Source organism: Urocitellus parryii, chromosome 12 (assembly GCF_045843805.1).
Source record: "Urocitellus parryii isolate mUroPar1 chromosome 12, mUroPar1.hap1, whole genome shotgun sequence".
Classification (NCBI taxonomy): Eukaryota; Metazoa; Chordata; class Mammalia; order Rodentia; family Sciuridae; genus Urocitellus; species Urocitellus parryii.
The window spans coordinates 60,789,488-60,816,244 of NC_135542.1; the positions used below are offsets into that span (position 1 = coordinate 60,789,488).

The following is a 26,757-nucleotide window of genomic DNA, read 5'->3' on the forward strand; positions in this document are numbered from 1 at the left end:
TGATTTTTTCTGCTTGCCCCTCCCCCAGCGCTGGCTAGCCAGGTTTCCTTTTGGCTGCTACTGGGAGGAGGGGTTGGAGGTCAGGTGTCTCTGGTTTCCCCCTAGACTGTATGGAGGTTCAGCTTGATACTCCCTCTCCCGGCAAGCCTAGGAGAGATTTTATGCGAATTCCCGCTGTCTGGGGGGTGAGCTGAATGACACCGACCTGTTTTGATGTCGCACTCTGAAGGAGAGTGGCGGTGTATCCTTCAGCTTTCCCGGATGCTGGCCGCTGACTGCCTCGGCGGGGTGTCCGCTGTGGGGGATGGGACTGTACCGCTTCCTTCCCCTTCTGAGAACCCGTGCTCGGCCCAAGGGTCCGTGTGGGCTTGGTTGGTGGGATTCCACCTAATGGCCTTCCCTAACCTCCCTGCTTGCCAATTAATGGCTTCACTGAGGCGCCACGCCTTCTGTAGCCGCCCATTTGTTCTTATATCCAAGAAATCATTGCCAAATCCAATGCCATGAAGTTTTTTTCTGTTTTCTTCTAAGAGTTGTATAGTTTTGGCTTTTGAAATTAGGTCTTTGAAAAAAAAAAAGAAATTAGGTCTTTGATATATTTTGAGTTGATTTGAGGGACTGATGTTAAGTAAAAATCCAGCTTCATTTTTTTTTTTGGCATGTAGATATCATTTCCCAACACTCTTTGTTAAATGTACTGTCTTTTCTTCATTAATAGATCTTGGCATCCTTGTCAAAAATCAGTTGGACAAATATGTGTGGGTTTACTTCTGGGATCTATATTATAATCCATTGGTCTACATTTTTGTTTTTATGGCAGCACCAAACTGCTTTAATTGCTGTAGCTTTGTTGTAAGTTTTGAAAAGAAGAAATGTGAGATCTTCAAAGTTGTTCTTCTTTTTCAAAGATTGTTTTGACTACTGAGGATCCCTTGAGATGCCAAATGAATTTCAGAATAGATTTTTCTATTTCTATCAAAAAATTATTGGTATTCTGAGAGGGATTGCATTGAATATGTAGATCACTTTGGGTAGTATTGACATGTAAATAATATTAAATCTTCAAGTCATAAAATGGTGTATCTTTCCATTTCTGTCTTCTTTAGCATTCTTCCAGCAATGTTTTATTGTTCTCAGCATACAAGTCTTTCCTTAATTAAATTTATTTTATGCTTTATAAATTAGATTATTTTTAGAATCCTTTTTATATAACTTATTGTTAGTGTATAGAAATACAACTGAATATTTTATATTGATTTTATATCCTGAAACTTTGCTGAATTTATTATTTTTAAAAAGTTTTATTGTGTATGTGGAATTTTTAGGGTTATTTTTTCCCCTACATGTAAAATCATGTTGTCTGCGAAAGGAAGATTATTTTGCTTCTTTTCTTCATCTTACCTAATTGCTCTGACTCAGACTTCAAGAACTATGTTGAATGAAAATGCAGGCACCCTTGCCTTGCACCTGTTTCTAAAGGAAATGTTCTCAGTATTTCTCCATTAATTATGATATTATCTGTGGGCTTTTCATATGTAGTCTTTACTATGTTAAAGTTGCTTCTATTTTTAACTTGTTTAAAATTTTTATCATGAAAGGGTGCTGAGTTTTGTTAAATGCTTTTTCTGATTTAAGGGAGATGATAATGTGGCTTTTCCCCCATCATTTTGTTAATATGATATATTATTTTGGTTTGATTTTAGTATTTTGAACTATCCTGGCATCCCACGAATAAATCCTACTTGGTCATGGTGTTTACTCATTCTAATGTATGTTCTGTTTGCTAGCATTTGAGGACTTTTTGCATCAATATTCATCAGGGATAATTCATCAGGGATAATCATCAGGGATATCTCTGGCTTTGGTATCAGGATGATGCTGACCTCATAGAATGAATCTGGAATTGTTTTCTCCTCTTCCATTGTTTTGGAATATTTTAAGGAGGACTAATGTGTATTCTTCTTTAAATGTTTGGTAGAATTCAAGAGTGAAGCCATCTATCTAGTCCTGGATTTTGCCTTGCTGGATGGTTTTTGATTATTGATTCAACCTTCTTACTAGTTGTAGGCCTGCTCATATTTTGTTTCTTCCTGATTCAGTCTAGAAATATGTGCGTTTCTAGGAATCTGTCCATTTCATCTAGGTTGTCAATTTATTGACATACAATTCTTATAATCCTTTTTATTTCTATAAAATGAGTAGAAGTATTCCCCTTTAATTTCTGATTTTGATCAAGTTTACCCTTTTTTCCTTAGTCTAGATTTGTCAATTTTGTTGATCTTTCTAAAGAATAAACTCTTGGTTTTGTTGATTTTTTTTTTAGTCTTATTTGTTCTAATCTCCATTTTATTTAGTTTATTTATTCTAATCTCCATTTTTTATTCTTTCTATTATCTTTAGGTTTAGTTTGTCCCTTTTATTTAGTTTCATAATGTGTAAACTTAGATTTTTGATTTGTAATCTTCTTTTGTAATGTAAGCATTTACAGCTATAAATTTTTTTATTGTCACTCACTGCCTTTGATGCATCCCATAAATTTTGGTATGTTGTGTTTTCATTTGTATTTTACTCAAGATAGTTTTCTAATTTCCATAAAGGTTTCTTCTTTGGCTCATTGGTGGTCTAAGAGTGTGTTATTTAATTTTCACTTATTTATGTGTTTTGTTCAGTTTTCCTTCTGTTGATTTCTAGTTTCATTTCATTATGATCAGAAAGATAGTTTGTATGATTTAAATATCTTTAAATTCACCAAGACTTTTTTGTGGCCTAACATATTATCCTTCCTGGGGGGAATGTTCCATATGCACTTGAGCAGAGTGCCTATTCTATTATTATTATGAAGCAAAGACTGTGAGTGTCTCTTAGGCCTTCTAGGCCTATAGTAATGTTAACATCATCTGTTTCCTTATTTATCTTCAGACTGATTGTTTTATCCATTGAAATATGGCATTGAAGTCTTTTTATTATTATTCTACTATTTCTTCCTTTAATTCTGTCCAATTTTGCTTCATATATTTCAAAGCTATAATGTCTTGTAAAACCTTACATTTTATATGGCTATAGGATGTAGATATTTATTATTATTATATCTTCTTGGTGAATTGATCCTTTTGTTATTATATAATGTCCTTTGTCTCTTGTCACAGTTTTTACTTAAATTCTATGCTCTGTGATATTTGTATAGCTACTCCCACTTTATTTTTTGTTACCATTTTCATAAACTAGCTCTTTCTATCCTTTTTCCTTCAACCTACATGTGTCCTTAAAGTGAAATTCTCTTATAGACAGCATATAGTTGGATACTTATTTTTTAATCCATTCTGTCAATATATGACTTTGGTTGAGAAAGTTAATCCATTAATATTTGAAGTAGTTAATGATAGGAAAGGACTTACTATTGCCATTTTGTTATTTGATTTCTGTATGTCTTATGCATATTTTTGTCCCTTACTTCCTCTACTACAGCCTTCCTTTGTGTTGATTTTTTTTGTAATGATGTGTTTTGATTTCCTTTTGCATATGTTCTTTATGTATTTTGTTTGTGGTTGTCATGGAGACTAAATACAACAAAAGTTATAACAATGGACTTTAAACTGGTATCAATTTCAATTGCATACTAATATTCTACTCCTTCATAGTTCTACCCTTTCCCATTTGTGTTGCTGATGTCACAAATTACATCTTTTTTGTTTTGTAACTATTAATATAGACTCACAATTATTTTAACACTTTTATCTTTAAGTCCTAAAAAATAACAAAAAGTGGAGTTTCAACCCAAAATTATAATAATTCTGGTTTTTGTATTTGTTCAATTACTTACCTTTACAGGAAAATGTTACATTTTTATATGGCTTCAAATTACTAAGATCAACTTGAAGAACTCCCTTTAATACTGCTTATAGAGTAGGTGCAGTGGTAAATAACTTATTTTTGTTTTTCTGAGAGTAGGTTGATTTCTACCTCATTTTTGAAAGACAATTTGGAGTTGTTATAGGATCTCAGTTAACTTTTTTTTTTCCTTTCAGTACTAAAAATATATTATTCCATTACCTTCTGGCCTGCAAATTTTCTGCTGAGCAATTCACTAATAATCTTATTGAGGATCCCTTACATGTGATAAGTTTCTTTGGCTACTTTTGAAATTCTCTTATGTTTTTTTCTTTCAATAGTCTGAGTATGGTATGTCTTGGTGTGGATATCTTTGAGTTTATACTACTTGGAGTTTCCATCAAGTGTCTCCTATTTGTATTTCCTTGTCTACCCTCAAATTTGTTTGTTTGTTTTTTGTTGTTGTTGTTGTTGTTGCTTATTTTGTTTTGCTTTTATTTTTTCAAATAAGCTCACTGCCCCTGTACCTCTCTTCTCTCCTTCTAAATCTCCATAATGGGTATTTGGTCTGCTTCGTGGCATCCCATAAACCGCTTAGGCTCTGTCCACACTTCTCCATTTTTTAATTCTTTTTGCTCCTCCTAATCAATATTTTCAAATGACCTGTCTTCAAGTTTGTCTATGCTTTTTGCAGTTGTATCGGAGACTTAGATATTCAATTGTATTCCTCTGCCCAAAATCTCTTGGACCTATGCACCCACAAGCCTGTGGTCCCTCTATAATTCACATGTACTACAGTGCCCATTCACTGCTTTCAGTAGCCTCTAACATGAATCCAAACTATGCCTTGCAAGACAGAAATCCATTTCTTAGGAAGCTGCCATACAGGCCATAACACTGCAGACAAGTTCCATTATTTTTCTTCTGTCCTGAGTGAGAATCCAGGAATAGGACAGCTTCTTTTCAGCCATGCCACATGAGAGAAGGGGTGTGACAAAAATTAGGAAAAATGTGAAATTTCCATCCATTTCAGCCTTTTCTTGTTTGGACATTTACTTGGTTGTTGCAAATCCTGTATCTAGATCTCCTGCAAAGTGATTTCACTGTGTTTTTACCTTTGGTGTTTCCAAGGGGGAATTAAGGGCCTGTTCCAATGCATATAATTACTGATATACTTCTATAAATCTATTTTATTTTCACAGAAAGTAATTTCCTTTTCTTTTTTAATAATGCAACTATACCTTAAAAGATGCTGTTGTTGCTAGGGAAATAAGTAGTTGATCATGCATAATTGAAATAAGGAACAAGATACAATCCTTCTTAAAATTCACAGCAGAAAATAGGACAAGAAAAGTAATAAATTTGACATTTTAAAGTGATCTTCTTCAGACCTGATAAGAGGCTATTGAAAAAAATAGATTTGACATTAGATAATCTATGAAATGCCTTTTGGGAGTGGTTGAAGAGGTAGTAAAAATCCAATCCCTAACCCAAAGTTAATAGATATAATTAAATTTTCCTGGTCATGTTTGTGTGTGTCCTATTGTTTAAAAATTGGCTTTCAGAACTCTCTCATAGTTTTCTGATAAATGCCCATTTTTAAATAAAAGATCTCTGTCCAAAGTAGGAAAGCAGTTTTCTCTCACTTTGTCTTTAATGTGGAGAAGAGACTTTCCCAGATGTTTCCTTTGTTTTTTGATCCAGTATGCATATTGCTATGCCAATACCATATTGACCTAATTTCCATAGCTTCATCCTTTTTACTGTGACCCTGCTATCTGTTATTCAAGATTGTCTTGGCTCTTCTTGCAATTACCCTTTCATATTAATTTTAGGGTCAGGTTAAGTTTCATAGCCAAATTTCATTGTGTTTCTCCTTAAATTGTTTTAAAAGTATAGCTGAATTTGGGGTCATATGAAATTGTTTAATATTAAATTTTTCTGTCCATGGATATATTTTTCCACTTAGGTATTTTATAACATCCTCAGATGATAATTTTGTCATTTTCTCCAGAAAGATTATTAAAAAACTGGAATTTTATATGAAAAACTGTGCTATATATGTATGATATATGTGCCCTATAGTATAATATATATTCTGCTGTAATATATAACAGATTTTTAAAAACTGGAATTTTTTCATAGATACCTTTTATTTTATTTTTTGCTGTCATAAATGCTATATTTTATAAAACTGTATTTCTAACTTGCTTTATAGAGTTTAGGAATACAGTTGTATTTCAAGAATTGATTAGAAACCTTTACTTTACTAGTTAATTACATATCTGTAAATTATTTTAGATTTTCTATTCTATTGAAAAATCTCCAAATAGTGACAATCCTGTTTCTACTTTCCCAATTAGTATAATTTTTATTTCTTTTTCTTTTGATTTCATATGACCAGGCCCTCCAGTATAATGTCGAAAAGAAACAGGAATATTGGAATTGTTGTCTCCCTGATTTTAAGGCTAATGCTTCACACCTTTATCATTAAGCATGAAATGTATTACAGTTTTTACAGCCTTTATCAGGTTTTGAAGTCCCTTCTTGTTTAAGGGGTTGTTATTGTTGTTATTGATGATGATGGTGCTTTGTTGATGGTTGTTGTTCTTCTTTTGTTTTGTCCTGAGATTGTATAGGGGTTTGTTGGGGTGGGGAGATGTGGCAGAGAACTATGGAAATGATCATAGCTATTCTTATCTGTTACACTAGAGAAATTTCCTAATTTAAAGTGTGCTTGCAATTCCTAGAATAAACCCAGTGTGGTTATGATGCATTCTTTCATGTTTGATTCTATTTTATTGAAGATTTTAAAATCTATTTTATATGACATTGACCCATAATTTTAATGTCTTATAACATATATATTTGATTTTTAATTATTTTTATTTTTATTTATTCTAATTTGTTATATATGACAGCAGGCTGCAGTTCAATTTATGTTACACAAATAGAGCACAATTTTTCAATTCTCAGGTGGAACACAAAGTAGAGTTTCACCATTTGTGTTCTCATATATGTACTTAGGGTAATGATATCCATCTCAATTCACCATCTTTCCTACACCCATGGCCTCTCCCTCCCCTTTGCCCTATCTAAAGTTTGTCTATTCCTCCCATGCTCTCCTCCCATCCCCATTATGAATCAGAATCCTTATGTCAGAGAAGATATTTGGCATTTGGATTTTTGGGATTGGCTTACTTCACTTAGCATTATATTCTCCAACTCCATCCATTTACCTGAAAATGCCATGATTTTATTCTCTTTTAATGATGAGTAATATTCCATTGTGTATATATACACCACATTTTCTTTATCCATTCATCTTCTGAAGTGTATCTAGGGTGGATCCACAATTTACCTATGGTGAATTGTGCTGCTGTAAACATTGATGTGACTGTGTCCCTGTAGTATGCTGTTTTTAAGTCCTTTGAGTATAGACTGAGGAGAGGGATAGCTGGGTCAGATGGTGGTTCCATTCCCAGTTTTTCAAGGCATCTCTATACTGCTTTCCAGATTGGTTGCATCAATTTGCAGTCCCAACAGCAATGTAAAAGTGTGCCCTTTCCCCCACATCTTCGCCAACACTTATTGTTGTTTGTATTCTTAATAGCTGCCATTCTGACTGGAGTGAGATGAAATCTTAAGAGTAGTTTTTATTTGCATTTCTCTAATTTCTAGAGATGTTGAACATTTTTTCATATGTTTGTTGATTGATTCTATATCATCTCCTGAGAAGAGTCTGTTCGGTTCCTTGGCCCATTTATTGATTGGGTGATTTGTTGTTTTTGTGTTAAGATTTTTGAGTTCTTTATATATTCTAGAGATTAGTGCTCTAATTGATGTGTGTGTGGTAAAAATTTGCTCCCATTCTGTAGGCTCTCTATTCACTTCACTGATTGTTTCTTTTGCTGAGAAGAAGCTTTTGATTTGAATCCGTCCCATTTATTGATTCTTGATTTTAATTCTTGTGCTATAGGAGTCTTATTAAGGAAACCAGGGCCTAATCTGACACGATGGAGATTTGGACATACTTTTTGTTCTATTAAGTGCAGGGTCTCTGGTTTAATCCCTAGGTCCTTGATCTACTTTGAGTTGAGTTTTGTGCATGGTGAGAGATAAGATCTTAATTTCATTTTGTTGCATATGGATTTCCAGTTTTCCCAGCACCATTTGTTGAAGAGGCTATCTTTTCTACAATATATATTTTTGGTGCCTTTGTCTAATATAAGATATCTGTATTTATGTTGGTTTGTCTCTTGTGTCCTCTATTCTTTACCATTGGTCTACAAGTCTATTTTGATGTCAATACCATGCCATTTTTGTTACTATAGCTCTGTAGCATAGTTTAAGGTCTGGTATAGTGATGCCACCTGCTTCACTCTTCTTGCTAAAGATTGCTTTGACTATTCTGGATCTCTTATTTTTTCAGTTGAATTTCATGACTGCTTTTTCTGATTTATTGGAATTGTGTTAAATCTGTATAGTGCTTTTGTAGTATGGTCATTTTTACAATATTAATTCTGCCTACCCAAGAACAAGGGAGATCTTTCCATTTTCTAAGGTCTTCTTTAATTTCTCTCTTTAATGTTCTGTAATTTTCACTGTACAGGTCTTTCACTTCTTTGGTTAAATTGATTCCCAGGTGTTTTGTTTTTTGTTTTGTTTTTTTAGGCTATTGTAAATGGTATAGTTTTCCTCATTTCTCTTTCAGAGGATTTGTCACTGACATATAGAAATGCCTTTGATTTATGGGTATTGATTTTATATCCTGCTACCTTGCCATGTTCACTCACTAGTTCCAGAAGTTTTCTTTTCCAGAAGTTTCCAGTGGAATTTTTTGGGTCTTCTATGTATAGAATCATCATCAGCAAATAGTGCTCATTTGAGTTCTTCTTTTCCTATCTGTGTTCCTTTAATTTTTCTTTTCTTTTTTTTTTTTTTTTTTTTTTTTTTGTCTAATTGCTCTGGCTAGAGTTCAAGAACTATGTTACAGAGAAGTGGTGAAAGAGGGCATCCCTGTCTTGTTCTAGTTTTTAGAGGAAATACTTTCATTTTTTTCTCCATTTAGAATGATGTTGGCCTGGCGCTTAGCATAGATAACTTTTACAATATTGAGGTAAGTACCTGTTATCCCTAGTTTTTCTAGTGTTTTGAACATAAAGGGGTGATGTATTTTGTCGAATGTTTTTCTGCATCTATTGAGAGGATCATATGATTCTTATCTTTAAGTCTATTGATGTGATGAATTACATTTATTGATTTCTGTATGTTGAAACAACCTTGCATCCCTGGGATGAACCCCACTTGATTGTGATGCACTATCTTTTTGATATGCTTTTGTATTTACTTTGCATTTTATTGAGAGTTTTTGCATCTGTGTTCATTAGAGATATTGGTCTGAAGTTTTCTTTCTTTGGTATGTTTTTGTCTGGTTTTGGAATCAGGGTGATATTGGCCTCATAGAATGAGTTTAGAAATGTTCCCTCTTTTTCTATTTCATGAAATAATTTAAGGAGTATTGGTATTAGTTCTCCTTTAAGGTTTTTGTAGAACTCAGCTGTCTATCCATCTGGTCCTAGGCTTTTTGTGGTTGGTAGGCTTCTGATGGTGTCTTCTATTTCATTGCTTGAAATTGATCTGTTTAACTTGTGTATATCATCCTGATTCAGTTTGGGCAAATCATGTGACTCTAGAAATTTGCTGATGCCTTTGTAATTTTCTATTTTAATGGAGTACAAATTTTTAAAATAAGAAATTTTTAAAATTATTTTCTGTATTTCTGTAGTGTCTGTCATGAAATTTCCTTTTTCATCACAGATGTCAGTAATTTGAGTTTTCTCCCTCCTTCTCTTTATTAGCATGGCTAAAGGTTTATCAATTTTATTTATTTTTTCAAAGAACCAGCTTTTTGTTTTGTCAATTTTTTCAATTGTTTCTTTTGTTTCAATTTCATTGATCTCAGCTATAATTTTAATTATTTCCTGTCTTCTACTGCTTTAGATGTTGATTTGTTCTTCTTTTTCTAGGGCTTTGAGATGTAATGTAAGTTCATTTATTTGTTGACTTTTTCTTCTTTTGAGGATTGAAGTCCATGCAATGAACTTTCCTCTGAGTACTGCCTTCATAGTGTCCCAGAGATTTTGATTATGTAGTATCAGTGTTCTCATTTACCTCTAAGAATTTTTAAATCTCTTCTTTGATGTCTTTTGCAACCTGTTGTTCTTTCAATAACATATTATTTAGTCTCCAGGTGTTGGAGTAGCTTCTATTTTTTAATTTTATCATTGATTTCTAATTTCATTCTATTATAATCTGATAGAATGCAGGCTAGTATCTCTACTTTTTTGTATTTGCTAAGAGTTGCTTTGTGGCATAATATATGGCCAATTTTAGAGAAGGATCCATGTGCTGCTGAGAAGAAAGTGTAATCGCTTGTTGATGGATAAGGTATTCAACATATGTCAGTTAAGTCTAAGTTTATTGATTGTTTTATTGTGTTCTGTAGTTTCTTTGTTTAGCTTTTGTTGGAAGATATATCGGTGGTGAAAGAGGTGTGTTAAAATCACCCAGAATTATTCTATATCTGATTTTGTTTACAGATATACTAACTTTATAAAATGAGATGAATGATATCACTTTTTTTTTCCATAGAAGAGTTTGACTAAGTGTGGAAAGCCACCTGTGAAGTGAAATGTGTAAGGACCTTTTCAACATTGAAGCCAGTGAAGGGGTAGATCCAGTATTTGGGAACTTATAGTGGCACTCGTACTATTAAGACCACCCAATACAAGTGAACTCCCCCTCAGCTCTTCCCTTAAAGGTCCTGCGCAGCAAGGGAGATGGGTGTGACCTGTTAGAAACTGAGCACCCTACCTGCCCCCACCTGTATCCTCTTTTGGTGAAGAACTTTCTATCAAATCTCTTTGATCTGTTCTGATATAAATAAACTGGGTGTGGGCCCTGTTCTTTGTCAGAAGTTGTACCCATCTGGTCAGATTGGCCCGTGGTTGTCCCCATTGTGAAACTATATTTCTGTTTTCTGTGGTTATTTCATAGTACTACTTTTCTTAGCTTTTATTTCTTAGCCAACCCATCCCTCTGGAGGAGAACCCTTTCCCTCACCATGCAGGATGTGAGCGAGAACTAAGTCTAATTCTTTGGATATTTGGTAGAATTTGTTATACAACTGTTTTGTGTGTGTGTGTGTGTGTGTGTGTGTGTGTGTGTGTATGGAAGGGGAGGAGAAAGAGAGTAGATTTATAATTCTGAGTTAGTTTATTTAATGTCTAAAGGAATATTCAAGTTTCTATTCTTATAAAGAATAATAGATTTACTGAGATATTATATACGTACCATAAAATTTCCTGTTAAGCATACAATTAATTGGGCAGTTTTTATTTGGTCATGGAGTCGTCCATTTTTAAGTTGGTTATTTCTTTATTGTTGAGTTGTAACAGTTCTTTTTTAATATATAGTCCTTTCTCAAATATAAGATTTATAAGTATTCTCTCCTATTCTGTGGAGTATCAGATTATTAATTTATATGGTTTTTTTCCTAAGAGTTTTTAGTTTAGATCTTATATTTAGTTTTTTGATACATTTTGAGTGAATTTTTATATATAATATAAAAGTTCAATTTCATCCTCTTGCATGTAGATATTCATTTGTCCCAGCCCAATTTATTGAAGAGTATTGCCTCCTCTGCTAAATTGTCTTCAAAATCTTGTCAAAATAATTGACAAAAAATGTAAAGACTTATTTCCAGACTCTTAATTCTTAATAGATTCTTAATGTCTAGTCCATATGTCTATCCTTACGCAGGTACCACACTCTCTTGATTACTGTAGCTTTGTAGTATATTTCCAAATCAGAAAGTATGAAGCCTCCATTTTTTTTCTTCTTTAACAAGAATTTTGACTATTCTGGGTCCTTTGCATTTCCATAAGGGACACAAACAAACACACACACACCACACACACATAACATATATATCTGATATATATGTTAGATACACTTTGAAATCATTGTAATGGAATATTTTCTTTAATTATGCTTTTTAGGTATATTTGGTATTTTTTAGATATATTTGCCCTTTTTAAAATATTTTATTTAGAGATAGAGTTTCACTAAGTTGCTCAGTACCTCACTAAGTTGCTGAAGCTGGCTTTGAACTCATGACCCTCCTGCCTCTTGAGCCATTGGAATTACAGGCATGCACCACACATGCCAGACTTCCATAGGAATTTTAAGATCAGTTTTCCAATTTCTGGGGGGAAATTCCAGATGAAATTTAATAGGAATTGCTTTGAATCTGTAGTTAAATTCAGGAGCATTTCTGTCTTAATAGTACTATCTTAATAATCTTATAATGCTACTTAATAGTACTGTCTTTCAATTCACAAACATGAAATTTCATTTTAGACTTATTAGATCTTATTTAATTTCAACAATGTTTGTAGTTTTAATAAAGTCTTGTAATTCTTTATTAAATGTATTTCTAAGAATTACTTTCTTTTTAAAAAAAATGTTTTTGTAGTTATAGATGGACAGCATGCCTTTATTTTATTTATTTATTTTTATGTGGTGCTGAGGATTGAACCCAGTGCCTCACACGTGCAAGGCAGGCCACTGAGCTACAGCCCCAGCCCCAAGAATTGTTTTCTTATAAATCATATCACAGATCAAATTGTTTTCTTCATTTCGTCTTTGGAATGTTCATTGCTTTTTAAAAATTCAGTTCATTTTGTTCATTGATCTCATATCCTGTAACCCTTCTCAACTTTTTATTTGTTCTAATAGGGGGTAGGGGTGATGTGTGTGTGTGTGGTTCCATAGAATTTTTTGTATACAAGGTGATGTTACCTATGAATAGAGATAATTTTACTTCTTTCTCTTCTAATCTGGGCACTGTCCCAATACCACACTCTTTCCTTGTTATTGCTTCATAATAGGTCCTATTATCTGGTAAAGTAAGTTTTCTACTCTTGTTCCTTTTCTTTAATAATGATTTGGCTGTTCTAGACTCTTCACTTTTACATATAAGTTTTAGATCATCTTATGAAATTCTATTAAAATTCTTATTAGACTTATAAAATTGGCCTTCGATTGAATCTGTATATTGCTCTGAGAGAATTCAAATATTTATGATGTTTGGTCTTCTTAGCCATGAATATGGTGTTATTTGTCTCTGAGCTTAGGTCATTTTATAAACATCTTTTAATGCAACTTTTATAAATTTCCATAGTATTTCACATTGTTTTTTATTACCTTTATTCCAAGATGTTAGATACACTCTGAGATCATTGTAAATGGAATATTTTCTTTAATTATGCTTTTTGGGTATTTTTATGTTACTGATATATATGAATAAAATTGATTTTCATATGTTAATTTTATATCCAGCCAATTTATATCCAGCTGAACTCATATATTTTACAATTTGCAACTTATTTGGGGTTATTATGTAATTAATCATATTGCCTACAATAATAAGGTTACATTTAAGTAAACAAGGATGTGAAATAGTCCAAGAAGTAAACTATGTGGATATTCAGGGAAGAACAGCAGGCAGAAGTAAAAGCAAGTACAAAAATCTTAAAGCAGGAAAGTGACTATGTGTTCAAGGAAGTCAAAGTTCCTGGAATGCTAAGCAAACAGAAAAGTGGTAGATGAGGTCAGAAGTATTGGACCAGATTATGTAGGGCCTTGTAGACTACTGTACAGACAAGTTTTACTCTGCTTTGGGCATCTGTGAGAGGAATTTAAGCAAAGGGTGACATGATTCAGGTTTTTGAAAATCCTTCTGTCTACTCTATTCAAAATAGACTAATAAAAGTCAAGAATTAAATCAGGGAGACATGATAGAAGGCCATTGCAGTAATTCAGGTGAGATGTTGGAGGTTCAGATCAGGGTGACACTGGGAGAGGTGGTTAGAAATGGCTAGATTCTGGGTACATTCTGAAGATAAAATCAACAGAATTTGCTAGATGTTGCTTAGGAAAAAAAAAATCAAGGATGAGTCCAGGTGTTTTGTTTTGAATCATTGGGAAAACATGGTTTCCATTAGTAAAGAATGTTTTTTTAAGAAGTTAGATATCAGTTCATAAAATGTCTTCTTTATAAGGCCTTTGAAAGAAATTTGAGTCAGCATTTGGTAATAGTTGCAATTTTCCAAAGAACTCACTTTTATCTTTGTTTATATCTAATGAGAACTGCAAATTATATGACTGATTGCATTAGCTGCTCAAAAATGAAGAACCACATTTGTGTTCCTTATAAAAAGGAAAAAATCTTTTATTGACTTCATTAATCTTTGACCTTTTTTTTTTTTTTTTTTGCTTTCCTCACTATTTCTAATTTGTTTTCTTATATATTATAAAATATAAGTGCCCTGTTTGGGCACTCGACACATGAGTTGATGAACCCAACTATCAGGAAGCATTCATTCTTATGGAATGAATACTGACAAATTACAGCATATGTAGTAGATTAGTAAGCTATACAGTATATTAGAAGATAATATGTACTATGTGAGTGGGGAGTCAAACATGATGAGGGAGATTGAAGGTGAGGAGTGTGTGAGTTCCTGTATTAAACAGAGTGACCTGGAGGGGCTACACTGAGGAAACGACATTGGTGCAAAGATTTGAAGGAGGTGAGGGTGTAGTGTAGCTGTCTAAGGTAAGAGCATGGCATCAGAGCAGCATCAGAGCAAAGGTCCTGAGGTAGGACATGCTTGGCAGGCTTAAGGAACAGCGAAGAGGCCACAGTGGAGGTGAATGAGTGAGAAGAGTGGTGACAAATGAAGTTAGAGAGGAATTGGGGTTGGGAGGCAAATTGCACAGGAACTGTTATTAGATCTTCAGCATTGTCTCTGTTGTCTACAGGGCACCAATTATAGTTCTATGTATGATTCGATTTGCATTTTAAAAGTATCACTCTGGCAATTATGCATAACTTTCATAGGAGTTAATGGTCATTTCTGCCATTTTAGGTATATTACAGCTAATACTGACACAGAAGAACCAAGTTTTCCAGGCACTAAGGCATTTAACACACATGTAGAAGAATTAAAGTTAGATGCCCTTCTTCAGAAGGCAGATCATTTACGTATGAATGAGTCTGGCAGGACGGAGGGTTTTGAACTACTTTGTGACTACAAAGAAAAGGTAAGAACTTCTGGGTTATGGCTCAGTGGTAGAGTGCTTGCCTAACATGTGTGAGGCACTGGGTTCAATCCCTGACACCACATGAAAAAACTAAATAAACAAAGAAAAGGTAAGAACTTTTTGACAATATGTTGTTTTCATTTTTTATTTTATCTATCATCTTATTTATGTTATGTCACAGTTCATATAATGTAAATGATTGATGTGAAGTTTTTTAATAAAATGACTAAAATTTTTAAAAACTTAAGTATAAGAGTTAATTAATAGGATATATCAAGATGGCAGAATAGAGAAGGTCACTTTCCTGGCTGTTCTGTGGTATGAAACCAAGAAAGTAGATAGGCAGTGTCTCAGCAAAGTCAGTGAATATAAAAAAAAAAGGCAGTACTTTACTGGAATTTAATACTAGATAGTCAAAGCAGATCAGAAACTCAGGAGGTTGGTTATAGTAAAGTTAGAAAGAAATCCCCATGCCACAGCCACTGCCACAGCCAGAGAGGTCCCTGTGTGAGCAAAGTGGAGGGATAAAGGAATTAAAGGAACCAGCATTTTTAGGAACCCTGAGACATGTCTAGGTATGGAAAGTTTATAGATCAAAAACACTGCCTGATTAAACTGAAAGGCATACTGCACAATATCCTCATGTGGGAAAGAAGCTGATTCTCTCCCTGTGGCATGTGGAAGACAAAGGAAGGAATAATTTTGCAGCCACTTCATGGGGGCCAGCAGCTGGGGGAGAAAATTCCTGGTAAACCTGAGTTTGGCCTGAAATACAAGTCTTGCAAACCCACATTGCATGACATAGAGAGTGCCTGTGTGACCAGGAAAAAATCAAATGTGGAGAAAGGTTTACACAGAGGAATATTGGTTGTGGAAACCTACCCAGCACTCCCTTTCCCTGTCCCAATCCAGCTGCTTGCAGGATCAGCTGGGAGAGACATGCCTGGCCAGGAATTTGAAAGGGCCAGAGCAGGAGAGATTGAGTTTGGAGACTGAGCCCAAGACCAGGAAATGTTGGGTCTGCAGGTGACACAGTGGACTAAGAATTGGCTCCTCCACCCACAAGTGGAACCCAGGGGAGATCACTGGGGGGAAATCTTCCAGTGAAGACTCGAAATTTCTGAGCCCAGAGGTGTGCTGGCTTAAAATCTCCAGACCAATTTGCATTCTATGAAGAGCCTCTAGCATATCTAACCAAATATTTGGTTGATTCCCAAATATTTTATTTTCTTTGAAGCTACTGTGAATGGGATAGTTTTCCTTATTTCTCTTTCAGTTGATTCATCACTGATGTTTAGGGAATGCAATTGATTAATGTGTGTTATTATATCCTGCTACTTTGCTGAGTTCATTCACTAGTTCTAGAAATTGGTGTTTTTTGGGGGGCTTTTAAATATAGAATCATGTAAGCAAAGTAAGATAGTTTGAGTTCTTCTTTTCCTATTTGTATCCCTTTAATGTCTTTCTTCTAATTGTTCTGGCTAGAATTTCAAGGACTATGTTGAATAGAAATGGTGAAAGAGTGTATCCCTGTTTTTTATTCCAAGTTTTAGAAGGAATGCTTTAAATGTTTCTACATTTAGAATGATGTTGGCCTTGGGTTTAACATATATAGCTTCCACAATGTTGAAAGATGTTCTTTCCCTAGTTTTTCTAGTATTTTGAGCATGAATGGATTTTGTATTTTGTCAAATTCTTTTTCTGCATCTATTGAGATGATCACATGATTCTTGTCAAGTCTGTTGATGTGATGAATTATGTTATTAATTTCTGTATGTTGACCCAACCTCACATCTCTGGGATGAACCCCACTTGATCATGCTGCACTATCTTTGTAATATGTGTTTGTATGGGATTTGCCTGTATTTTATTAATAATTTTTGCATCTATGTCCATCAGGGATATTGGTCTGAAGTTTTCTTTCCTTGATATGTCTTTGTCTGGCTTTGGTATCACATGCTTCAAAGAATGAGTTTGGAAGGATTCCCTTATTTTCAATTTCATAGAATGATTTGAGGAGGATTGGTGTTAGTTTTTCTTTGAAGGTCTGGTAAAACTAGGTTGAGAACCCATCTGGTCCTGGGCTTTTCTTTCTTGGTAGGCTTTTGATGACATCTTCACTTTTATTGCTTGAAATTGATCTGTTTAAATTTTGTATGTCCTGTTGATTCAATTTGTATAGGCCATATGTCTCTAGAAATTTGTTGATGTCATCACAATTTTCTATTTTATTAGAGAATAAATTTTCAATATAGTTTCTGATTATTGCCTGTATTTCAGAGGTATCCATTATGATATTTCCTTTTTCATTATGAATTTCAGTAATTTGTTTTTTTCTCTGTCTCTTCATTAACATGAATAAGGGTCTATCAATTTTATTTACTTTTTCAAAGAACCAACTTTTTGTTTCATTGATTTTTTTGGATTATTTTGGTTTCAATTTCATTGATTTCAATTCTGATTTTAATTATTTTCTGTCTTACACTGCTTTTGGTGTTGATTTGTTCTTTTTCTAGGGCTTTGAGATATAATGTTAGGTTATTTATTCAGTGACTTTCTATCCTTTTAATGAATGAGTTCAATGATTTCCTCTTGGCATCTCCTTCATAGTGTCCTAGCAATCTTGATGTGTTGTATCACTATTCTCATCTACCTCTAAGTAATTTTTTAAATTTCATCCTGATTTCTTTTTCTATCCATTGGTCACTGAAGAGCATATTATTTATTCCCCAGGTATTAGAGTAGATTCTATTTTTAATTTTATCATTGATTTTTAATTTCATTCTATATGATCTGACAGAATGCAGGGTATTATCTCTCTTTTTTGTATTTGCTAAGAGTTGCTTTGTGGCATAAGATATGGTCTATTGTACAGAAGGATCTAAGGGTTGCTGAGAAGAAAGTATATTCAGTGATTGATGGATGAAATATTATATATATATATATATATATTAAAGTCTCTCTATATATATAAATTATTAATTGTATTTTTTAGTTCTATAGCTTCTTTTTGTTTGGAGAATCTATTCAGTTGTGAGAGAGGTATGTTAAAGTCACCAAGTATTATTGTGCTGTGGTCTATTTGATTCTTGAAATTGAGAAAGATTTGTTTGATGTATGCAGATGCTCCATTGTTTGAGCCATAAATATTTATGATTGCTAGTCCACTATGTGAAAGACTTCCACAATGAAAACTAAGAGAACACTAAAGAAAGAAATTGAAGAAGACCTTAAAAGATGGAAAGATCTCTCACATTCTTGGATAGACAGAACTAATAATGTCAAAATGTCCATACTACCAAAAGTGCTAAACAGATTTAAAGCAATTCTTACTAAAATTCCAATGACATTCTTCTTAGAAATAGAAAAGGCAGTTATAAAATTCACTTGGAAAAACAAGAGGCCCAGAATAGTCAAAGCAATCTTCAGTGAGAAAATTGAAGCAGGAGGCATCACAATACAAGACCTTAATTTATATGATAGAGCTATAGTAACAAAATCGCATGGTGTTGGCACCAAAACAGACATGAAGACCAGTGGTACAGAATGGAAGACACAGAGACTAACTCACATAAATATAGTTATATCATATTGGACAAAGGTGCTATAAACATACATTGGAGAAAAGGTAGCCTCTTAAACAAATGATGCTAGAAAAACTGGAAATCCATATATAGCAAAATGAAATTAGTCCCCTATCTCTCACCCTACACAAAACTCAAAGTGGATTAAGGACCTAGGTATTATCCCAGAGACCCTGTGCCTACTAGAAGAAAAAGTACACCCAAATCTCCATCACATTGTCTTAGGAACCAAATTCCTCAACAATACTCCTAAAGTGCAAGAAGTAAAATCAAGAACCAATAAATGGGATAGTATCAAATGAAAAACTTCTTTACTGCAAAGAAAACAATCAGTAATGTGAAGCGAGAGCCTACAGAATGGGAGAAAATTTTTGCCACATGCACCTCAGATAGAGCATTAATCTCCATATAAAGAGCTCAAAAAACTTAACACCAAAAAACAAATAACCCAATCAATAAATGGAAAAAGGAATTTAACACACACATCACAGAAGAAGAAATACAATCAGTTAGCAAATATATGAAAAAATGTTCAACAGCTCTAGCAATTAGAGGAATGCAAATTAAAACTACACTGAGATTTCGTCTCACTTCAGTCAGAATGGCAAATATCAAGAATACAAATAACAATAAATGTTGGTGAAGATGTGGGGAAAAAGGAACACTCATACATTGCTGGTGGCACTGGAAATTAGTGCAGCCACTCTGGAAATCAGTATGGAGATCCCTCAGAAAACTTGGAATGGAACACCATTTGACCCAGTTATCCCACTCTTCAGTCTATACCCAAAGTACTTAAAATTAGCATACTATAGTGACATGGCCACATCAATGTTTATAGCAGCTCAATTCATAATAACTAAACTGTGGAACCAACCTAGAGGTTCTTAAACAGGTGAATGGATAAAGAAAATCTGGTACATACACAATGGAAAATTACTCCACCATAAACAAAAATGAAATTACGGCATTTGTCAATAAATGGATGAAACTGGAGACTGTCATGCTAAGTGAAATAAGCCAATCCCCGAAAAACCAAAGGCCAAAAATTCTGTCTAATATGCAGATGCTAACTCACATTAAGCAGGGCAGAGGAAAGAATAGAAGTTCACTGGATTAGACAAAGGGGAATAAAGGAAAGGGGGATAGGAATAGGAAAGACAATAGAATGAATGGGACATAAATTTCTTATGTTCTAATATGAATACATGACCAGCATAACTCCACATCACATACAATCACACAAATGGGAAGTTGTACTCCATGTATGTATGATATGTATGATATATCAAAACACATTTTACTGCCAGGCATGGTGGCACATGCCTATAATCCCAGTGGCTCAGGAGGCTAAGGCAGGAGGATCATGAGTTCAAAGCCAGCCTCAGCAAAAAAGTGAAGAGCTAAGCAACTCAGTGAGACCCTGTCTCTAAATAAAATACAAAAAAGGGCGTGGCTCAGTGGTTGAGTGCCCCTGGGTTCAATCCCTGGTACTAAAAAAAAAAAAAAAAAAAAAAAAAAAAAAAAAGGTTACCATCATGTATAACTAGAGAACAAATAAAAAATTTTAAAAATGAAAAAAAAAGAGTTAATGAAACTTATCTAAGGTGGTAAAAATAGGTACCAGACCTATAAGGATTTCCTTTTTTATTAATTTATATACATAAATGATTAAGAATAAGACATTATGTCAAGGCATATAGTACCTGTTCTCTGGGGAGAGGAAAAACAATATTTTAATTTTTCTATTTTGTTATTCGTTTGATGGGACTATCAATATTTAAAGGTATTTCAACCGGTGGTCATTTTGCAATCTTTAATGTTGGACCTGAATGGAAAAACTCATCCCTTTTTCCACTACCAGTAAAGAAAAAGGTGTCAGGGGAGGATATTGCAGTATCCTCAAAAGAAAAAAATCTTTCCCATGAGCAATTTAAGCCTAACCTCTAAACACATTGTCTATAAACCTAAGTATTCTGAGTAGAAATATACCAAAACATCACACTGTACCCCATAAAAAATACAATTACTATCTGTCAATAAAATTTTAAAACCTTAAAAAATCTTCAAGATTATATTTGGAAAGTTTAGGTTAAAGTATGATTACCCTTTTGAGTATATATACCTAAGTAGACAGATATTATTCATAATGTTCACTGAGCTATCTATATTGATAAAATAAATAACTTAGAAAAATAAGAAGGTACCATAACTCACAGAGAATTTATGGATTCTGATACCTGTCAATTCTCTCTTCTACATACTAAGACCAAGTGCCTAGGTAATATTAATTAGGTTTAAGATTCAATAATACATTAGGTCACATTTCTTAGTCATAGATATTTGGATTTAAAATGTTAAATACTTAAATTTGTGTATGCATAGATTCAGTTACTTAAAATACCAATTGTTAAAAGTTGCAGTTGGAAAACAGTTTTAGTCTGAACAAATATTGAGTACATCTAATGGGCAATTTTATCTTTTCAGTTTAAAGATGAAGCAGAGTATATGTGGCGACTTGTTCGTGCTTATGGAGACATGAGTGAGTTGTCTACAAACACACAAGAAAAGAAACATTATGCTAATATTGGTAAGTATTTTTTCAAGACTGGTTATTCTCAAGTGGCAATTAGGATCTAAAATAAACTGCTAGTGAATTATAATTAAATCTAAATAATCTTAATTAAAATCAATATGTTTAATTTACTTTAGTATATCCTAGTAGCAAAAAATACACACAGTCTCAGGACAGTTTTCTTAGAGCTAAAATATACATTGTTTAAAAATATTTGAGCATATTAGAATAGGCAACTGAAAAAAACCCTCACATATCACCTTCTAAAGTTTATATAATCACAGAAAGACATTAAGTGGTAGTATTTGAGGAACAATAATAGGCAAAGGACTATTGTCACCAGTAGTAATCTACCACAATTAAAATAACACACCTTACATATTCAGGGGAGTACTCTGGAGACCATAAGGAAAGAAACTCATGGTTTTTTTCAAAATATATCTTGATAAATCAAGATTAATCTTGAGTTAATAATGTTAAAGCTAACTGATAAATACATCATGATCTTTTATACTGTCATCTATACTTTTTTGTATATTTTTTTAAATTCCCTAATAACAACAAACAATAGCCAGAATGTCAAATTGTTGTTCTTAGTGGTATCATTTTTATATTTCACCTTGACTCTCAATGAATGCCAAAACACTTTCTTTTTTTTTTGATGTTATTTATTTATTTTTTCTAACAATGGAAAACAAACAGAGACAATGTATTCCCAGTGATGCAGAGATAATTAGCTGTCTGTCAACATTCCCATATTAGCTGAGGTGAAATAATTAGCTATCAAAATTTAAAACTATTTTTGAAGATGTGTGAAACCAGCCTTACAATTTACCTTAGAACCTTTAAAACTTTATTTGGTTTTAATTCATATTTTGTTTCACTTTTAACGTAAGTCTCATAACCATGAATAATAAGTGAGGGCATTCTCCTCTTGCCAATTAGAAAACCCTGAACCTGAAAATGTCTAAGATCTTTGACCAGAGATTATTTTACCCAAGGGCTGACTCTTACTGTTGCACTAATAATGAAATAAGTTATGCCAACCAACAACACTACTAGCAGCACTAAAAGGTATAACAAGTAAAACCCCCATGCCTATGCATTATACTTAAACAGCCAGTGGACCACAGCGTGGACATTGCCATGGGTTACCATTACTCATGAAAATGTCATTTCCCAGCAGAAACTGGGACATTACTTTTGTGAATTTACAAATTTATCTAGGACCAAGAGAGATAATTCAAAGTCTTATTTCCTTAGGAATGTAGAAAACTCTACCTAAAAGGCTTGGAGGTGTGTGTGTGTGTGTGTGTGTGTGTGTGTGTGTGTGTGTGTATAGACATATGGAACTGAAAAGGAAAGATATTCAACTCTCAACATCAGCTAATATTTACTGAGTGCCTGTAGAGTATAAGGTAAAAGAACCCATAAGGATCTAAAGGCCGTATTACTTAAAAGTCAAAAATGCTGATTGTTGCTTTATGAAATATACATGAAATGTGACCATATTTTCTATTGAGCTCTACTTATACGTACATAATAAAGTAGGGTGCCTGTGTTTCTTTGAATCAGTAGGGAGTGTTTACCTTTAACCCACACTCACTAGACAACAGCTGTTCTTCTCTCCAAGTATTGACAATACTGTGCAATAGTGTCTGAAAAATATGACTGCCAGACACATTGTATTGTTATAGGACAGTAAGGGATCAATTCATCTTAAAAGCCTCGATTTATTCTGGAGGAAGAGTGTTAATAATGCTGGTTAAATTAATAGTTAAATCTTTAGATCAGTAAATATAAAGGACAGTGTAAAATTATACTGAGGAATTTTTTCTTAAAGAGAGAGAGAGAGAGGAGAGAGAGAGAGAGAGAGAGAGAGAATTTTTAATATTTATTCCAAAACACTTTCTTTTAAAAGTTCCTAACTGCCATCTCTCTGAGCTTCAGCATTATAATTTGGCATCATGACCCCTAAAATTGTTCTTTTATTCCAAAGCCAACTCTTTTCCAGGCCTGTCTTCTCTAAGATAGCATGAGGAAGAAATGGCAAGAGAGATCTCCTCCCCGTCTAGTTCTCTGTTGTATTTATTTCTACAAAGGAAATATTACCAAACTCTTTGTGATACTTCAGCTTGGAGATATGTTTATGGAATGACCTCTGCACTTTAGTCTTCCTGCAGAGGGAGGAAAATAAGAGGACCTCCCTTCTTGTTTGTCATATTCATTATCAGCTTTGTGGATCAGTTTGTCTGGAGCAATCCAATTTGCAGGCTAAATACAAAGTGGAATTCTAGAGAAGAGATTTATTAACTTCAAGAAAAATAGAAATTTAATCAAATAGAACAAAGTATTTAATTTTCATATCTACTGAGAAAATATAAATATATTTATGTAAAATGTTTGATACTTTCAGAAATTAGATACAAGTTTTTCTTAAGCACTTGCCCTAACCTGGGCTTTATATTAGCAGGTAGCAGGTGAAGATCACAAAAATAAAATAACAGAATACATAGAGTCTCAAAATAGACTATGGGGAAGCTTACAACTGATGGGAAGGCACTTTTATTCAAATAACCATATGTATAAGGAACCAAACTGGAATAAGCTATTATCAAAGAAGAGTGCAGGGTATTAACCCATCTAGTCCCAAGTTTTTAGTTCTACAAATATTTAAATGAAATTGACACAGGTGTATCACAATATGTTGTAAATTATAATCTAGAGCTCAGTACATAATTTTTTATCTTTAATAATAGTAATGAATGTTATCACTATTCATTCCTGTTACTTTCCTCAAAAGAACAGAACTCTAAAAGCATCAATATTTATTTCAAAGTTACAGAAGTGGTGTATTTGTTTTTCTACGTAAGTTTTTTAGGTGTTTCATAAATGGGATGATTGTACATAACGGATTGTGAGATTGTATACCGTGGAGTATGTGATTGCAAGGATTGGAGTTTGATACGGGGAAGTCTTTCTTATGGAAGTTAACAGTTCCCCACAGAGTAAAATTACTTTGAATCTCTATTTTTAAATGGTTCAGGAGTTTAACTGAATTAATGAAATGGATATATGCTGGAGGAAATCCCAGGGTAAGATGCAGCATAGAATTAAAGTAGAATATATAGGAAGAAAGGAAGGAGGGAGGAAGGAAGATATGGAGGGAAAAGGAAAAAGGGAGGAAAGAAACGAAGGAAATTTTATCATGTCAAAGAAAAAGGAGAAATACCTCAGATATTGAAATAATTAAGAAGACTTTATTGAAATAAGTTAAAAATGACTTCATTCCTTTTTTTCATCCATATAAGAAATATTTATTCAGGCTGGGGATGTGGTTCAAGCGGTAGTGCGCTCGCCTGGCATGCGTGCGGCCCGGGTTCTATCCTCCAGCACCACATACCAACAAAGATGTTGTGTCTGTCGAAAACTGAAAAATAAATATTAAAATTCTCTCTCTCTCTAAAAAAGAAAGAAAGAAATATTTATTCAAAATTATTGTGTCTAGGAGCAATGTTAAAATGAGGGTTAGAGGAAGGCAGAGGAAAGACATAAATATTATCAAGACAATAATACACTAAGGAACTTACTATGTGAAAAATATCAACAAAGCATCCGTCAATTATAATTTAGTGTATGTGCTTAATAAGGTTATGAACAAGTACAATGGAGTTGAGAGCAAGGATTCAGGCCAGCTATTGAAGAATGGTGGATTTGGTATAAGGGAAGAAGTATTGACTGTTTTTTTTTTTTCTCAAAATAATGTGTTTGTTGTACCAAGGAAACTTTGATCTTTGAAAAGTACAGAATTCTTTTATAAAACTCACAGTGAATATATCATTATGCAGTACCTTTTTGAAGCATTATGATTGACCCTAACATATTCCAAATAAAATAGAAATCTTAACATTTAAAGGAATGTTACTATACTCTTCATAATTAAGTGATCTATACAAATGTCTCAAAAAAGAGTACAAAATACAGTTCTGTGATAGAAATAGCTTTCCTTTTGGGCTCCAGCTACTTGGGAAACCAGCCTGTAAATTTCCCAACTTTCTTTTGTATTCTAAGAGTGATGGAGTCACCTCTATTTTAGTCATGTGGTAGTACACTAAAAGTTTTATTTAGCAATGTTTCTAAATGTTGATTTAGTTTTTAATATTTTTACACTAACAAGTATGTTTTCACCACTCACTTAAAAGTACTAACTCCTTTCATATTTGTACATAATGTAATATCAGTTATTATTAAAATACTTTACTTTTTAATTCCCTTTGGATAGAGCTATATAGTGCTACCTAACAAATCAACAAATGGGAGAATAGTTTTAGAATTGAAGATTCTTTATCATAAAGGTTATCTCAACCATTTATATAGAAAGGCATTTTCTATATCATTGGATAGTCTTTTCAAGCAAAAAAATAAAAATAAAAAAAGAAGTGGGGGAGTGGAGAAAGAAGGTATAAAACAAAATGGCCTCTTTGAGAAACATTCTGAAAATGTGATTTTCTTTAAAACATTTTGATTTTTTCAAAGTATTAGACACACCTCTGCCCAAAGTAATTACTACATGATCAGAGTTATTCTAAAATTAAGTGAAATAACTTAGGGAAATAATTTCTGTCACTGAGCCTCTTCATTATTGCAAGTGACTCAGTAAGAACATCATCTTCCTTACTCCTTTAGACACTCATTCTACTGTGTTCTGTTTTCCTTCTCCTTGCTCTTTTTTTTTTTTTTTTTTTTTTTGGCAATTTACTTGTTTATATACTTGCTACCTTCTGACCTGTGAGCCCTGAAAGGTCAAGAACTGTGTCTTATTTGACATTTTATTCCCAGATATAGCACTTATTAGTTATTCAGTAAATGTTGTTTGAATTGATTACAAAAAAAAAAATTCTACTATGCTTTGAAGTAGTGACTGAATGATTTTCTTGTGCTTGGTTAAGTCTGTGAATCGAGTGGGTCTTGAACCTTAGCACACATCAGAATCATTGGAGGAGAGTTAAAACGCAGAGTTTATGATTGAGTAGTCTCCCACATGTGCTTTTCTAACACATTTCCAGGTGATGATAATGCTTTTGGTCTTGGGATCATACTTTAGGAACCACTGATATAATTACAGAATCCACCTCCTAACAACTCACATGAAAGTTCTAAAAGCACATTTATCTTTCAGGAAAAACTTTAGGTGAACGAGCTGTTGCTAGAGCGCCCATGAATGGATACTGTCACCTGTGGTAAGTATACAGGATTTGTGCAGTATTTTGTGTTCTAATATGCTATTTATATTTTGCAATGGATTAAAGCTACAATTGACCCAATGAACTTGTCAGCCATATTCACTGGAAAAAAAATGTGTTTAGGAGATAGTACAGCAACTGTGCTATTTTTTATTCTCATGTATTTCTTTTTAAGCATATTTTAAATACATTTAATTTAAACTTTCATTGAAGACTTCATCAATGAATCTACTAAGTCTAATGCCTTTGCAGATGATAAATTATAATTAAATCTAACAACATAGCATTTTGTTTGAAAACATACTGAAATAATGTCATGTTCTAAACAAAATATAGAAAGTGCTTCAAATAATAA

General features: G+C 33.3%; 1 protein-coding gene across 4 annotated transcripts in view; it reads left to right on the forward strand.

The window, feature by feature from the left end:
• The window catches only part of Rmdn2 (regulator of microtubule dynamics 2), a 96,879-nt gene that overhangs the window by 40,871 nt on the left and 29,251 nt on the right, over window positions 1–26,757 (forward strand). For all 4 annotated transcript variants that reach the window (XM_026405855.2, XM_026405854.2, XM_077791827.1 and 1 more), the window contains 3 exons: window positions 14,826–15,000; window positions 21,072–21,174; window positions 26,339–26,399. In XM_026405855.2, coding sequence (XP_026261640.1) covers window positions 14,826–15,000; window positions 21,072–21,174; window positions 26,339–26,399 — 339 coding nt within the window. The remainder of the gene's footprint in view (window positions 1–14,825; window positions 15,001–21,071; window positions 21,175–26,338; window positions 26,400–26,757) is intronic.